This window comes from Desmodus rotundus, chromosome 1 (assembly GCF_022682495.2).
Source record: "Desmodus rotundus isolate HL8 chromosome 1, HLdesRot8A.1, whole genome shotgun sequence".
NCBI lineage: Eukaryota > Metazoa > Chordata > Mammalia > Chiroptera > Phyllostomidae > Desmodus > Desmodus rotundus.
In genome coordinates this window covers 144,478,979-144,494,245 of record NC_071387.1, presented here as the reverse complement: position 1 = coordinate 144,494,245, position 15,267 = coordinate 144,478,979, and the positions used below count along the sequence as shown (strand labels likewise).

Sequence of the window (15,267 nt, the reverse complement as noted above, 5' to 3'; positions counted from 1 at the left end):
GTAACTGGAGGGGAGGGGGAAGGAGTTAATGGGGGGGCAAGGGGAAAGGGTTGTCAAGGAACATGTATAAAGGACACATGGACAAAGCAAAAAGGGGGTAGGATCAAGGGTGGGAGGTGGGGATGGCTGGGGTGGGGGGAGTTATGGGAGGGGAATGGAGACAACTGTACTTGAACAGTAATAAAAAAAAAGGAAAAAAAAGAAAACCCTTAAGATTCCATCAAAACACTACCAAATCCAATTAATTTGGCCAAGTAGCAGGATTCAAAAATTAGTGTCATTTTCATACACAATAATGAACTATCAGAAAGAGAAATTAAGAAAACAAAATAAAATAAAGTACCTACAAATAAATTTAACCAAAGAGGCGAAATACCTGTACTTGAATAATTATAAGATACTGAAGAAATAAATTGAGGAAGATATAAATAAATGGAAACATATGCTGTGTTCACCAATATGGAGAATTAACATCATTAAAATGTCCATACTACCCAAAGCAATCTATAGAGTCAATGAAATAAAGAGTGAGACCTGATATCTAACTACACTACAGCACCACAGTCATCACAGCAGCATGGCGCTGGCATGGGGACAGACACATGGGTCAGTGGAATAGAACAGAGAGCCCAGAAATGAACCCTTGCCTCTGTGGTCAGTTAATATTCGGCAGGGGAGGCAGTGGCATGTGATGAGATAAAAATATACTTTTTTCAATAAATGGTTTTAGAAAAATTGGACAGATATGTGCAAAAAAATGAAACTAGACCACCTTCTTACACCATACAAAAGAACAAATTCCAAGTGGATTAAAGATGTAAATGTTAGACTCAAAACCATAAATATCCTAGAAGTAAACATAGGTAGTAAAATCTCTGACTTTCTCATAGCAATAATTTTTCTGATATGTCTCTTTGGGCAATGGAAACTGAAGAAAGAATACACAAACAGGACATCAAACTACAATGCTCTTCCACAGCAAACGAAACCACAGCAAAATGAAAAGGGAGCCCACAGGATGGGAGAACTTATTCCCGAATGACACATTTGACGTGGTGTCAATTTCAAAAGTATATATATATATATAACCTTATAAAACTCAACACCAGGAAGACAAACACTGCAATTAAAAAATGGGCAAAGGACCTGAATAGACACTTCTCCAAAGAGGACATTCAGACGACCAATAAACATATGAAAAAGTCTTCATCACTAATCATCAGAGAGATGCAAATTTAAATCACAGTGAGATATCACTCATGTCCATCAGAATGGCTACCATCAATAAATCAACAAAAAACAAGTGCTGGCGAGGCTGTGGAGAAAAGGTAACACTAGTACATCCTTGGAGGGAATGCAGACGGGTGCAGCCACTGTGGAAGACAGTATGGAGTTTCCTCAAAAAATTAAAAATGGAACTGCCTTTTGACCCAGTGATCCCATTTTGGGAATATATCTGAAAAAACCCAAAACACTAAGTGAAAGAATATATACACCCCTATATTCACTGCAGCATTATTTACAATAGCCAAGATCCGGAAACAGCCCAACTGCCCATCAGTACATGAGCGGATAAAAATGCTGTGGAACATTTGCACAATGGAATATTACTCAGCCATAAAAAGAGGAAAATATTATCTTTCGCAACAGTGTGAATGGACCCAGAGAGTATTATGCTAAATGAAATAAGCCAGTCACAGAAAGACAAATACCATATGACCTCACTTATATGTGTAATCTACTGAACAAAATGCACTGATGAATAAAATAGAAACAGAGGCATGTATCCGTGGAACAGACTGACAGTTGTCAGAGGGAATGGGGTTTTCAGGGCCGGATGAAGGAAGGTGAAGGGATTAAGCAAAAGCACACACGTACATACACAGATGGCAGGGAAATGTGATGATAGCCAGGGCAAAGGGGTGTGGCGGAAGGTAAGTGGGCAAAGTGGGAACAAGTGGGGGTGGAAAGAGACTTTGCTCGGGGGATGGGTGCAGGATGCAGTGCGCAGATGATGTGGAGTTGTGAACTTGAAACTTGGGCGGTTTTGTGACCTAATGTCACCCCGATGGATTCAATAAAAATACATTAAAATAAAATAAAACTAACTAAAATTTAAATATGTGAGGAAAAATGTATAATAACATCTCTTTTGACTCTTACTAGGCTTTAGTGTTTTCTTTTTGGCTCATTGCTCGGTGAACCATTTATATAAAGAGTGACATATACTGAGTAATTTGAACCTTTTGGTTACTAATTACTAATTACTAACGACCTCAAATTGCTGTGTGCAGAAAAGGGATCTTGTTTTTAAGTTTAAAAATATTTTAACAATAAATACATCACCTAAGTTACCGAGCAACAGAAAGAGCGCTGAGTGTGTGGAGGAAAGCCTGCTGGGCAGCAGTCTGTGCGTTCCAGACGAGGCTGGCTGAGCCCTCCGAATCCCACTTGCATGTCTCTGGGAAGGGCACCACCTCACATGGCAGAGACCTCACAGAGTGGAATCTCTGTGTTAAACACCCGAAACTCACTATGGCTACTATAATATTGTATGCCACCTATACTTGAAAAATGATGTATGCAACATTTTTAACCTACTTTGAGTTGCTTAATAATAAATAACCATTACTTTGAGACATGCTATCAAGAAATAAAACTGATTTTTATTGCTGACCTTCCAAAAAATAAAAGGGACATCACTGGCGTCATCACCATCATCATCATCAACTTACCTATCTAGGTTTGTTTGTGAGGATTGCAAAAAAAGCATGCACCTTGCAAATGATCAAATTATGCAAATGTAAATGATAATTATTGAAAAATATATGTAGGAACTCACTTTAACTCAGGCAGATAAATAATAATTTTTCATGTAAGGACATGATTATGCTAACTAAATGGTGGTGCTTAACTCTGTGCTTAATTGTGCTGAACTTAATGGGGTGGTGTGAGTGTTTTCCTTGAAACAAATAGGGTGCTGTGGGATCTTCACGACAGGAGTGCCCTCGTGAGGCAGCAGGCGACCTTCAGTGTTGACTATGCTTCTCCAAGGATCAGTCTGTGGCACTCTAGGCGCCACACACAGCACGACATGGAGGAGCCCTGCCGGAGAGCTGGGCTGGAACTGGAAGGGGCAAAAAAGTGTCAAGACGTGAAAAGAATGTGTCTCCTTAGAGTGGGACAAGTCCCTAAGTTTCTGTGCCTTTTTCCACCTTTTAGAACTAAGGGCATAGTTTCAATCTTTTCTAACCTCTATGTCAGCTCTATGGGTGTCATTCTGTGAAGGGATTAGGACAGATTTTAGCCTATCTGACATATCGCTCTCCTTTTCCTCCTCCCATTACCTTGTAACATAAAGAAAGTAAATGCAGTGCAGTCACAGTGCTGCTGAAATTGCTGGACGAGCTAACTGAGGCAGTGCTTGACCCATGTTTTAATGTTGCACCCTAGTTTCGGCCCCTCTTCTCCCACCTGAATCCCAGCCAGCCCCTCCACTTCAGTGGAGTATTTATTCATTCAGTACTGTTCTCTCTCACCTCCAGAGAGAAGAAAGGCGAAAAGAGGGAGAAAAGCCGGTAATGTAAAAGATCAATTCGTATTCATGTTCTATCCTGTCTTTATTGTTATTATGCTATAGTAGAGCATTCATTGATTTATTTCTATAGCGCTTGTCCTTTAGTAATGCCAAAAGGTCCATGAAAGCATATTTTGGCCACTGTAAAATATTTTATTTTTAATATATTTATAAGCATTGGAGTAGAAGCATAATTGTTTAATTTGTTTTCAAAATGTTGTTATAAAGTAGCTGGAAAAAAAAAGAATTCTGTAGGACATACATGTTAAGATACTCACAAAATGGTTGTTGATTCTATTTAAGAACAGGACATTTCAATTTCCTGCTGAACCTATTTCTCCTTTTAATACCCTTTTAAGCTGATCCAGACACAGGGTTTCCATGGAGTTTGACAGACGGTACACTTTAACTAGCTTTGTGGTTGCAGAGTCAGACCACTGGATTGAGTTTTCACTTTATCCTTTGCTTACTAGCAAAGCTGAATTTGCTGGTTGTCACATGATAATAACATAGTTCTTGAAGAAAGCAGATTCAAACTCAGCTTAAATGCTATAGACTCTTTACAAAATGGCTGTAGTTGTCCTTGAGTACAACTAGTTTTCTGAAAACTAGGAAACACACAGAGTTTACGTTAAAATGCAATTTGCAATCTCATCCTCTAATGCTTTAAGTAATTGATGTGCCAAAGACATTATCTAAATTTGGGACATTTTGTGCTGTACTGTAATTGGAAATGGTTATTAGGAATTGGGTTAGACTGAGATACAGGTTCTTTAAAATTAGGAGCATTAGCCTATGATTCATGTCCTATTATCCAAGCAACACATATATTGAGAGGTCCTTTCATGGCAAAGTCAACCATCCCCAAAATGACTGAAAACAAGGACGGAACTCACAGAGCTGTCTCTGCGCAGCCCGAATGGAGCCCATGCTTTTAAGCTCATTCTGTTATCAAGGAGACCTTGGTCAGGCACTCAGAGCTTATGTACTCAAATTTGCATAAAATTCAAGCAGAAGTGGTCTTCTGAATTTTCAGCTAACAGAAAATTAACAACACTTTTTTAGGTGGGGTCCTAAAGTAGGCATTGTACAAGCTGACACTGACAACCTGTTTGAGGAGGTGATCTAGAGCCTTGGTCCCCATCCTTTTTGGCACCAGGGACCAGTTTTGTGGAAGACAATTTTTCCATGGACTGGGGGTGGGGAGATGGTTTGGGGATGATTCAAGGACATCACATTCAAGCTCATCTCCTGCTGTGTGGCCTGGCTCCTAACAGGCTCAGACCAGTACTGGATGTTGGGAACCCCTAATCTAGAGGACTTGAACCCCTTTTGACCCTTGAGCTAGCCCCTGGCAATCAGAGCTCCTCACCCCCTCCCTGTCCTTGGAAAGTATGTTCTACTAACTGTTCCCACAATGGGAACCTTTGTCCGGGATTTGACAAAGCAATGTGTTGTTGAGGCGTTCTGGACAGTGTACCTGACTGAGCCCAGTTAAGGCCTCCATATAAACATTAAGATTCTGGGGAGTGGGTGTGAAGATCTACTCTTCTTGTGGCCATTCAAAAGTAACCTGGTAAGTCGCCTTGCTTATTAACCCTGCCACCTCCAACCTGGAGTGGTCTCCTTCTTTCTTAGGCCTCTCCTGCCCTCCATGCACAGGGACCAGTTTGCAAACCAACATGGCCCAAACCTGGACAGCAAAGGGGGAGACGAAAGAACTACAGAAAGTGGTCATAAGCCAGCAAATAGAAAGGAAGGGAGGGAAAGAGGGAGGGAAGGGGGAAAAAGAAAAAGTTCTTTGAAAGTCATTTAATGCAGAGCTCAGTGCTTTTCAAACTACCTGGGGTAAAAGATCTCAAGGGTTTTTTTTGTTTGTTTTTTGCCAAAAATAAAAATACATTGCATTATATTTTATTAGACAAAATACATAAAATTAACTCTGTCAACTTGTATTCTCAATGTGTATTCTTTACTTTGTATGGTAGTAACAGTTTGCAGATGGCACTCATCTGCTAACCCACACCTTGAGTGGGACCGGTGTTGTGTAAAGGCAAAGAGGTCCAGTAGTTTTGTCTCTTACACTGATGATGCACATCATGATTACATTAAATCACATAACCATCATTTTTGTACTCACTTATTCAAATTTGGCAAATACTTTTTTTCTTTTGAAAAAAGCAAGGAAGAACGTTCAGCAAGATTTCCAAGCAAATGCTTAAAATATAAAATGTATGAGGATAAATCAGCCTCATTTATCTGGAAAATTCACTGGTGTAGTATACTCATCATTTGCTCTCGATGATGACAATGCCCTTCAGCCAAAGTCCACCAGGACCACACCTGTATTTAAGCAAAGTGGGTTTATTGTTTGTTGCAGAAAGAGAACACATGCCCAAGGAACCATAGGATATCTTAGTAAAAGGGCATAAGAATGAATCTATTACAGGATTTGGGTTTTGCTTGGGTGACCGGAGGGATGCTTTAAAGAAGCAGGGATTCTTTCTAGGTTTGATGCTACCAGAAAGTGGGGACTGTTCTGTGTTTGGATATTCTGTAGGTGGCATGGTGACTTTTTCTCTATGCTTAGAAAAACATTATCAAGTGGCTTTGTTTATTTATCATGGTCTCAGTGTACTGTTGTCTAAGGTTGATATTCTGTGAGTTTTTATCCAATGGGAACAAAGCGACCTGGTTGTGAGCGTCAGAGCAGCTTGCAATAATATTGATGTCACATCAGTTCCCGACATCAGAGGCTGCTTTTTTCTTTCTCAATGATGAGTAAAAATGGCATCACATAAAACTGAAAATTAAACTTAAATCTTGTTGATTGTCCAAAATCTTGATTTTTTAACCAAATGCTTTTGGGAATTTTCTCTGGCAATGGTGCATAAGTTTGTTAACAAGAACCTTTGACCTAATGGAATAGTCTCTGCAGCCATACAGTGTACATTATGAGGAAAAAAAGTATTGATTGTTTTAAATTACTCAAGCCAACCACAAGTTTCAAAATATATCAACTTACATGTTGATTTAGAGTAAGTTTGCAACATGAGGCCATCAGGCATGCAGGCTGAGACAGCTAGAGCAATTTGAGAAAAGAATTTCATTTTTATGGGTTCCATTTTTGGCGTGGGCTCAACCCCAAAGCAGAAAATCAAGTTATTTGGATAAAATATATGCATTTATTGAAGTCAGTATGTCTCAGTCTGATGTCTTACATTATTTTAAACTAAGGCTTTTCTATGGAATATTCTAACATTCTAAACAATGACTTATTTCCATTTACTTCTCTGAATGATTGTTCCCCAGAGTCAATGCCGTGTGCAAAGACTTTATCTCACTCAGGCCTGTGTCTCCCCTGCCTGACTCCCTGACATAAAGCAGATCAGTCCACAGTTGTGGAGCCTAACAGCCTACTAGAAACTTGCAATGTCTTAGGTTAAAGTTAATATATAAACTACTGGCCTTCTATCATAAGAGAACACAACATGAAATTTTTCTTTAAATTGTAGTTTTGATGTTTTATATAACAAATGAAAATTATAAAGTCCTTTGAAGTCTGTTTAAGTGTTTCTTTTAAGGCTAAAAGAGTAAAATATCAGCTAAGTTAGCAATTTGAGTACATATCACAGGAAGTGCATTTGAATCTTTACCGTTGACGAAAATTCAAGGAGAATGCTATGTTATTGTGGCCTAACAATGAAAGCAGGTTTCTTCATACCAATTACGGTAGTAGACCAATTCAATTTATGAAACTGTTAGAAAGCACTCTAAGAAAAAAACAAATAACAGCCCATTTGTTTTCTGAATTTGTAGATTTTTAAAATATTATGCAGACTGACCGTGTCCAGCTAGGCATGTATTTTGGTCCATAAAGTGGAAATCCACATTTTAAAACCTAATTTGCTGTTTGATCATTGTTCAAACTTTCCCCTACCCCCTCTTTCTTGGGTGTCATGGAGAAATAAGTCGTACAGATTTTAAGAAGCACAATTGTGTCTAATAGTTTTTCTTTAAAGAATACATGCTTTTTGTTTTATTATAGAACTGATGTCTTTGAACACCAGGGTACCATGTGAAAATATATTGAGACTTTAAGTTCTAGTTAACTTACAAAATGTGTGTGTTTGTATATATTTACAAAAAGATATTTGAGTAAATTGCTCCACTTGGTGAAATATGACGTGTAAAAAATATGCTTTCTCACTTGCATATTTAAAATTTATTTTTATGTTTATTCAAGTCAAAGAACTCTTCCAGGTACATTTTTCTGTTTTAACTCCAGGAGCTTGTGCAACCCCATCGGGGGGGATACGAAGTCAACAACCTGCTCTGGCACTGCGTTGCTGCCTGGACTTGTGTGCAGAAGAACAGTCCTCAGCTGAATAAGGTGCTCGAACACCTCATCTTTCATAAAACACAGCTTCAAACGAAGTGCTGGTAAGAGGGACCCTATAAATCCAAAGTAACTCATGGAGAAACCTTTGTATTTAAATGTTAAATAACCTTTGTACTTAAATGTTAATCACACCTTAGTTGACTATAAAAAAAAATTATAATTCCAGTTCCAAAGGCAAGGGCAATTTATATGTTTTGTATTAGTTCATTTCATCAATAAATTTTTCCCTTTTTCTTTCAGGTTAGATGAACATGCATGTATTATATGGTTTATCTTTATTAAATGACATTTATTATTAGTAAGTCCATTCCCATATTTAAAACATTTTTTATTCTTCAACTTGTTAACAACAATGAGGTACAGTATACTTTTTTTGGGGGAAATACTAATATTATTTCATTATGCCTTACGTGTAATGCACAACAAAAATAAATTTTGATTGATAAGTGTTAGTTTCCTCCTATACAAATGTTACTTTGAGAAGGAAAAAAAAAGTCTTAAATTACCACAAAAGAGGGCACGAATTCAATGGAGGGAAGAAAAATTTCAAAGGAGTATTTTTGAGGAAATTGATCAGACATACCCCTTTATAATATTTAAGGATGATCAGAACTCCTTTTCCAATGCTAACAATAATAATAATCTGTTCTGCTAGAGTGAGTTGAAAATTCAATTGTCTAATATTTTTCTTTAAATTAGTTTCAGTGTTTAAGCCTCTGGCAGCCCACTCTGCACCAATGGTCCTTGTATATGTAAATTATAAGTATCAGGAGCATTCTTTATGAACCAAAGCTGTTTTCCCAGTTTCATTTGGAAGTATTGAGGAATCTAGGTCAAGTAAAGATTCCTAGGAATAGCCTAGTTTGCAAGGAACTTCATCAAGGACTCACTCTGTTCCCAGTCTGATGGGGGCAACCTACTCAGTATTGTGGTCAACAAAGGTCGTGAGTCTGAGATTTTGAAGTGGGAATAACATCTTTAAATAGGAAAATAAAAATGCAAATAGGCTATATGTGTTATAGCAATATAATTTTAATAATACACTTATAAGAGAGGGTTTTATTAAGTTATTAATATAGAGCTGCTAAATATGAGAAAAATTAGAGAGTTTTATTGGAGCAAATTAGGCCATTCTGAAAACCATGATGATTCTTTCAGGCCACTCTTATTACAGAAAATAAATTATAGGGGATTCAGACACACAGTTTTGTTTTCAAAGGACAACAACGTGAGTTACTTTAGCTCTTAGAAGATTCTAACTTGGCTTTAAAAGTAACAGAAATTATAGTTTAACATATAAAAAATCAATATTGCATGACTTTGCCAAATTTATTTTCAAGGTATTCTAATAATTGTTAAATAAGCAGGTTCAACTAGTGCTGAAATTCTAAAAGTAGCTGATTAAGAAGAATATCTGATTCTGCCCTGGCTGGTGTGGCTCAGTGGATTGAGCAATGGCCTGCGAACCAAAGGGTCGCCAGTTCGATTCCCAGTCAGGGCACATGCCTGGGTTGCAGGCCAGGTTCCCAGTGGGAGGCACTGTGAGAGGCAACCACACACTGATGCTTTTCTCCCTCTCTTTCTCTCTCTTTTCCCCTCTGTCTAAAAATAAATAAATAAAATCTTAAAAAAAAAGAATATTTGATTCTGAAAGTCAAGGTATAGTTTCTTTAACCAATTTTCAGTTTTATTGTATTGCATCAACATTGCTCTTATTTACTTTGTTAATGATTTGTCTTTAAGGTAGTTACTTTTTTATACTTAGTATTTTTTAGATTTGGATGTATTGGAGATAATACAAAACTTTTTACTTTACAAATGAAGACCCCGAGACCAAGTGGATTAGGCTCACTAGCGACTGGCGCCGGACTTTAAGGCTCCCGGTGCAGCGCTCTGTGTAGCACTGTGTAGCGCATCACATCGCTGTCGTTCTGGCTGCATTATTGCTAAGGCGATAACTGCTCTGAGGCACTTGTCCTGCCTTCTGTCTTCTGGGAGGCGTTGTGGGAATGAGTCGAGGGAGGGCAGGGTGTGTTTAGTCAGGGCTGAGCGAACGGAAGGGTACACTGAAAAACTGATGAAACGCGGACTGCTTATAATAGAAAGGGTAAGATAATTGTTTTAAAAAGCCCTGACAGATAGTTTTAATTCTATTTTTTATATTTACATTTTTAAGAAAAAGATTTAATTTTTTCTTAAGTAACAGATAACCCTAGAAACAAAAATAGCCCACCGACGTTAGAAGATTAGTGTCTATTTCAGTTAGCAATTTAACTCACTTTTTTGTCAGTCAAATTTTCTGTTAGTTATAATAATATTAAAATATTAAAAAATAACTTTTCTTCTTACAAAGTATTTATTTATGTAGCAACTTATATTGCTTTCAAGAAGTCATTACTCTAGATAAAACAAAACAAGGTGTGGCATAATTATCAAAATCAGACCAAAAATGCTTTTTTGTGGTTTCATGTACTCCTGAGATTGAGAACATGTGGAAAGTTAAGTAAATGAACTAAATGTATTTAGAATGAAATAGAAATATTGGGGCATCAGGCCTTGATGGTACATTAAGACTGTCGGGATTTGCCGTGTAGCAGACAGTCTTAGAACCTGGCCCTTGGTAGACAGTATCTTTAGTTTAGTACCTGAAATTCAAGGCCAAGTAAGAATTAACAGGAGCAGCTTCATTTTACATGAATATCAGTAAAGTACCATGATGATGAATAAATGTTCAGGGATTTAAAATGCAGGAAGAGACCATTCAACTGCTTGATCAGGAGACATTTTATTAATATTGGCAAAAATTGCTGGTGTTCATACAGGTGAGTGCTTCTCATCTGCAGTTTCTAATGTTATCCATCAGCAGATAATCCATCATGTCTGTACCTGCCACACTTTTTTTAACCCCCTTTATAAATGTCATGCAATACAAAAGGACAGAAATGGAAGCATGTGGTTTCAGCTGAGCCTGGAAAATAGCAGGCCCAGGATCCATGAAATGATTCAAAGGACTCCAAACCAGAGCAACCTTTGTTCTCTAGGGAACTGGAGGGAAAAAAAGAAAGAAAGGAAATGAACTGAAGAGGAATTATAAAACTGGGTGAGAAATGGAGAAAAAGAGGACGCATGAGCCCCTCCCGACTGCCACGCACCAGCCTTTATCTTGGAAGTTTGGCTGCTCTGAGCCCCAGATAAGCAGCTTGCTGTGAGGCAGGTTTCTGTTTAATACGGTTGAATTTTAGATGATGCTTCATCCTCTCAATGCTCCACCTTGTGGTTTGGCCTTTTATAAACTACCCCACTTGCTCTGGGGAGATAGCTCAAGCTGTGCAAAAGGCTTTCTAATCTAACATGAAAATAATGAATTGTGTTTACAATTGAATTATTAGCCAATGAAGACTGCTGAGAAATGTAGTATGGCATTTCAGTAAGCGGTATAACATAAAATTATATTTCCCAGAGCAAAATAGCTGATTTCATGCACTCCATGAATGTCTTCCAAAAAAGCTCTACAATTTAAAATTTTATTGACAAAGCTAGTGTTTTTCAGATGTATAGTATTTGTGTTTGTGTCGAAATGAATTGAACAAAGAATCAACTGTTTTGCACGGGCAGCAAGGCCTTTACTTTTGGCTAGATTACTCATATCCCCGTTGTTAATCTGCATGAGCCCCAGTAACTGTTACAATGTGTGTACAACAGTCCAACCAACACCATTCAAACAACATTTTCATTAATAATATTTCTCACTACTCATGAGCTGAGATGGAATATCAGTGAAGGTCCTCACTCTTCTGAGGTGTTTCCTGAGTTTTTAAAAAATCTTCACCTGAGGATATTTTTTAATTGATTTGAGAGAGAGCGAGAGACATGGAACTATCGATGTGAGAGAGAAACATAGATTGGTTGCCTCCCTCCCATATGTGCCCCTCAGTGGGATCGAACCCACAACTGAGGTATGTGCTCTGATCAGGAATCGAACCCACAGCATTTTGGTGTGTGGGACAGTGCTCCAACCTACTGATTCACCCAGTCAGGGCTATTTCCTGGATTTCTAATTGATCTTCTGATCCTCTGAGCTAAGTATAAACATTTAGTCTATACCAAGGGTGAATACATCAATTATGCTGTGATGTAGTACGACACGGCGGAAAAAGAAAACTCAACCTCAGCTCAGAAGACCAGACTTTTCGTCCTGTCCGTTACTGCCTAATTTTGAATGAGTCACTTAACTCCTATGAAGTCTGTTTAGCAGTTAGAGATAATAGTTACCCCAAAGAGTTTCTGAGATATTTAAATAAGTAATAGGGAAACACTTTTAATACATTCATGCTCCCCTAGTATTTCATTTTCTGCAACTTCAGATCTGAACTAATTTTTTCCACATCCTGCCTACTGCGTTCCTGTCTCAGTACCTGACACATGTCCTCTGCTCAAGTTAACCACATCGGACAGCTTAACTACTACATTTCAGAACCGCTCCCGCTCTCTGCTGCCACTGTCACAATCTTGGCTTGCGCCGTTACCGTCTCATGACTCTGGTACAATAGCTTATTAACTGGCTTCTTTGCCTGAAGTTTTCTCCTCCATAATCTGTCCTACTCTGCTGTCAGGACGACAATGTAAATGTGATTAACCATTCTCCTGCTCAGAATTATTTCATAGAACTGTTTTAACATGGCACAGGGGTTGCAGCTCCAATTAGGATCTCATAACTTGCCATGAATTAAAAAGAAAAAGCCCTAGTCAGATGCTCAGTTGTTTGCAGCATTGCCCAGGACACCAAAAGTTTGCAGGTTTCAGTCCTAGGTTGTAGGTTCAATCCCCGGTTGGGGCTTGTAAAGGAGGCAACTGATTGATGTTTCTCTCACATTGATGTTTTTTTCTCTCTCTCCCTTCCTCTTTCTCTAAAAATCAATCAACGTATCTTTGGGTGAGGGCAAACAAAAGAAGAAGAGCAAGAACAAAGACTGAAAGATCCGGCTACTGTAATTAATTACCCCCAACACAGTGGCCCACCTGAGCCTTCTCTGATAAGACAGCAGTCATGCCTGCTGACACTCCACCCCTTCATTCTGCTCCATGGGGCTCCGAGAATGAAATTCTGTAAGCAGGGGAAAGAACCCTTTTAGCAGACATGCTAAAGATTAGCTTTCCCTATAGTCTATCCCTTCTGAGTATCAAATATCAGACAATGGCAAGATAAATGTATTCTTTAAACTAGTTTTTCCAAATGCTCAAAATCAAGAATAAAATTCTGAGTGCCCTTCTTTCCATGCACAATTAAGATTGAGACGAATTTATTTATACTAACCATCCCCTTTCTTGCCTGTTAACCTAAGCTTGAGTTCCTGATAGCATTATGGTTAAATTATTATTTAAAACAGTCCATCTTCTCCTTCAAGAATTATATGTATAATTCTTTAAGGATTATATATAGAGAGATAGATATTTATATATATAAAGAATTATATATGGCTTACATTTATAAATTTATGTTGATTTATTAATATTATATATTTTTTCCACTCACTGTCAGCCATTTAATGGTAGGATTTCCCACTCTTAAGCTCCTAAGGACTATTCATTTCTTGGTTGGCTTGAGTAAATTTCTAGGATGAACATAGGTGACTTATTTTATTAGGTAAGCCCTTGATTACATCAACCCTTGGCTTAGTGTAGCATTTGTGACCATTTATTTTTTTACCTAAAAAGTTTAATGTATATATTTTTTTTCCAGAGATAGGCTTCTGTGCTCAGAGCTTTTTAAAATTTCCTCTTTATATCTCTACATGTTGCTTTGTTGTTTTCTAACTGAAAGTTATGATGAGATATTCAAAGCCAGTGCACCTCTTTTTAAAGTTTTATTTTCAATCCAGAAATTTCAACCACAATTATCTTTGTGATCTGGTAGCCAGGAGGAAGGTAGATGGCACCCTCTCTTGTCTCACTCACTTTATTAGGAAGCTCTTGTGGCAAATCTTCCACTTTACTTAGAGAGAAACCCCTACTGTGTGTAGCTGTGTGCAAATGCTGTAGCTACTGGCTTACATTTTCTGAAGGCCTTCCTTTCGTTACTCACCATTCACACACGTTTCTAACTCCTCTCTATCTGTGCTTAGGGTTTTTCCTGCATTGTGGTGAAGATGCCATATATTCCTGCATTAAATTTTAAATTAAATTTTGGGCTTTTTGGCATTGGAAATGTTTCTTTCAATTGACTCCTGTTTTCCTTATAACTGTAAAATCCTTAAAGTTGTTTTGTTTCTCTCTTTCTTCTTCTTTTTTTTTTTTCTGTGGTACTAAGAACGTTTTTCTTGATTTTATGTTTCTTTGGTTGTTTCAACAGGCATTAGATAGTAGTGGGTCTCAGTTTGCTAGCTTTAAATGCAACTGTCTTTCCCTAAATTTTGGAAGAATTTTTCAAATATGCTCCCTTCCAAGTGTTAGTTTTGCTGTTAACTTCCTCAATTATGGAATTAAATTATATTTTTATAATTTTAGTTTTGTTGCAATCTCGTGTGTCCTCAACACAGCACCTTTCTTCTCATTATCAAAGCTTTTCATTGTTGTTTCTTCTTCCTGGGCTTGATTAAAGATGCTGAAGAATCCTGTAAAACTATCTTCTGGTTTCTGTAAGAAATCATTTTCAGAACTATGATCCTCTCTGAGTATTCAGCCTGATATTCTCTTTAGCCTTTGCTATAATATATTTTTCACTGGTCTCATGTCAAACCTATTCCTCCATTTTCCATTTTACTTAGCTCAGATCTAGGAGATAGCTATAAAAACTTGGTATTTTAAAATCAGAGGTTTGGGTTTCCAGCATATGGTGTTGTTAAAAGCTACAACACTCGATATACAATCTCATCAGGGACCTTCCTGTACCCTCCTTACTATATGATATTTTGCCTTTGGGGAGAAAAACACTCCAGCATTCCCTTATAGCACCCCTCTTCTCTTCCACCCCGTTCTCCTACACACGCCCACCCACAAGCAGCGTTTTCTACACTTTTAGTCATCCGGAAGTCGTCACCTCTGATTAAGTATGAAGAGATAAAAATGAAGCAAAGAAGTAATAGTATGGCTCCTTAAAAAATTGGTACCCCAGAGCAAAGGCACTTTTTCTGATTCTATAACTAATAGGGAGAACAACAGAGATCTTTTTTTTCTTTCATTTTTTTAACTTTGGGGTAAAGAAAGCTGCTATGTTTTATGAAGTAGAATGTGAATGCTCCTCATTTCTGTACTCAATTCAGTCCCACCAGTCCTATGGTATATGGAAATT

The 15,267-nt window shown here is 37.7% G+C and overlaps 1 protein-coding gene across 6 annotated transcripts in view; it reads left to right on the top strand.

Moving 5' to 3' along the window:
* Positions 1 to 15,267, top strand: part of TMEM232 (transmembrane protein 232) — a 168,195-nt gene that overhangs the window by 40,017 nt on the left and 112,911 nt on the right. For 5 of the 6 annotated variants that reach the window (XM_053911326.2, XM_045197625.3, XM_045197624.3 and 2 more), the window contains 2 exons: positions 3,546 to 3,578; positions 7,866 to 8,020. In XM_053911326.2, the coding sequence (XP_053767301.1) occupies positions 3,546 to 3,578; positions 7,866 to 8,020 (188 nt within the window). The remainder of the gene's footprint in view (positions 1 to 3,545; positions 3,579 to 7,865; positions 8,021 to 15,267) is intronic. The other variant, XM_053911325.2, reaches the window with a different exon arrangement.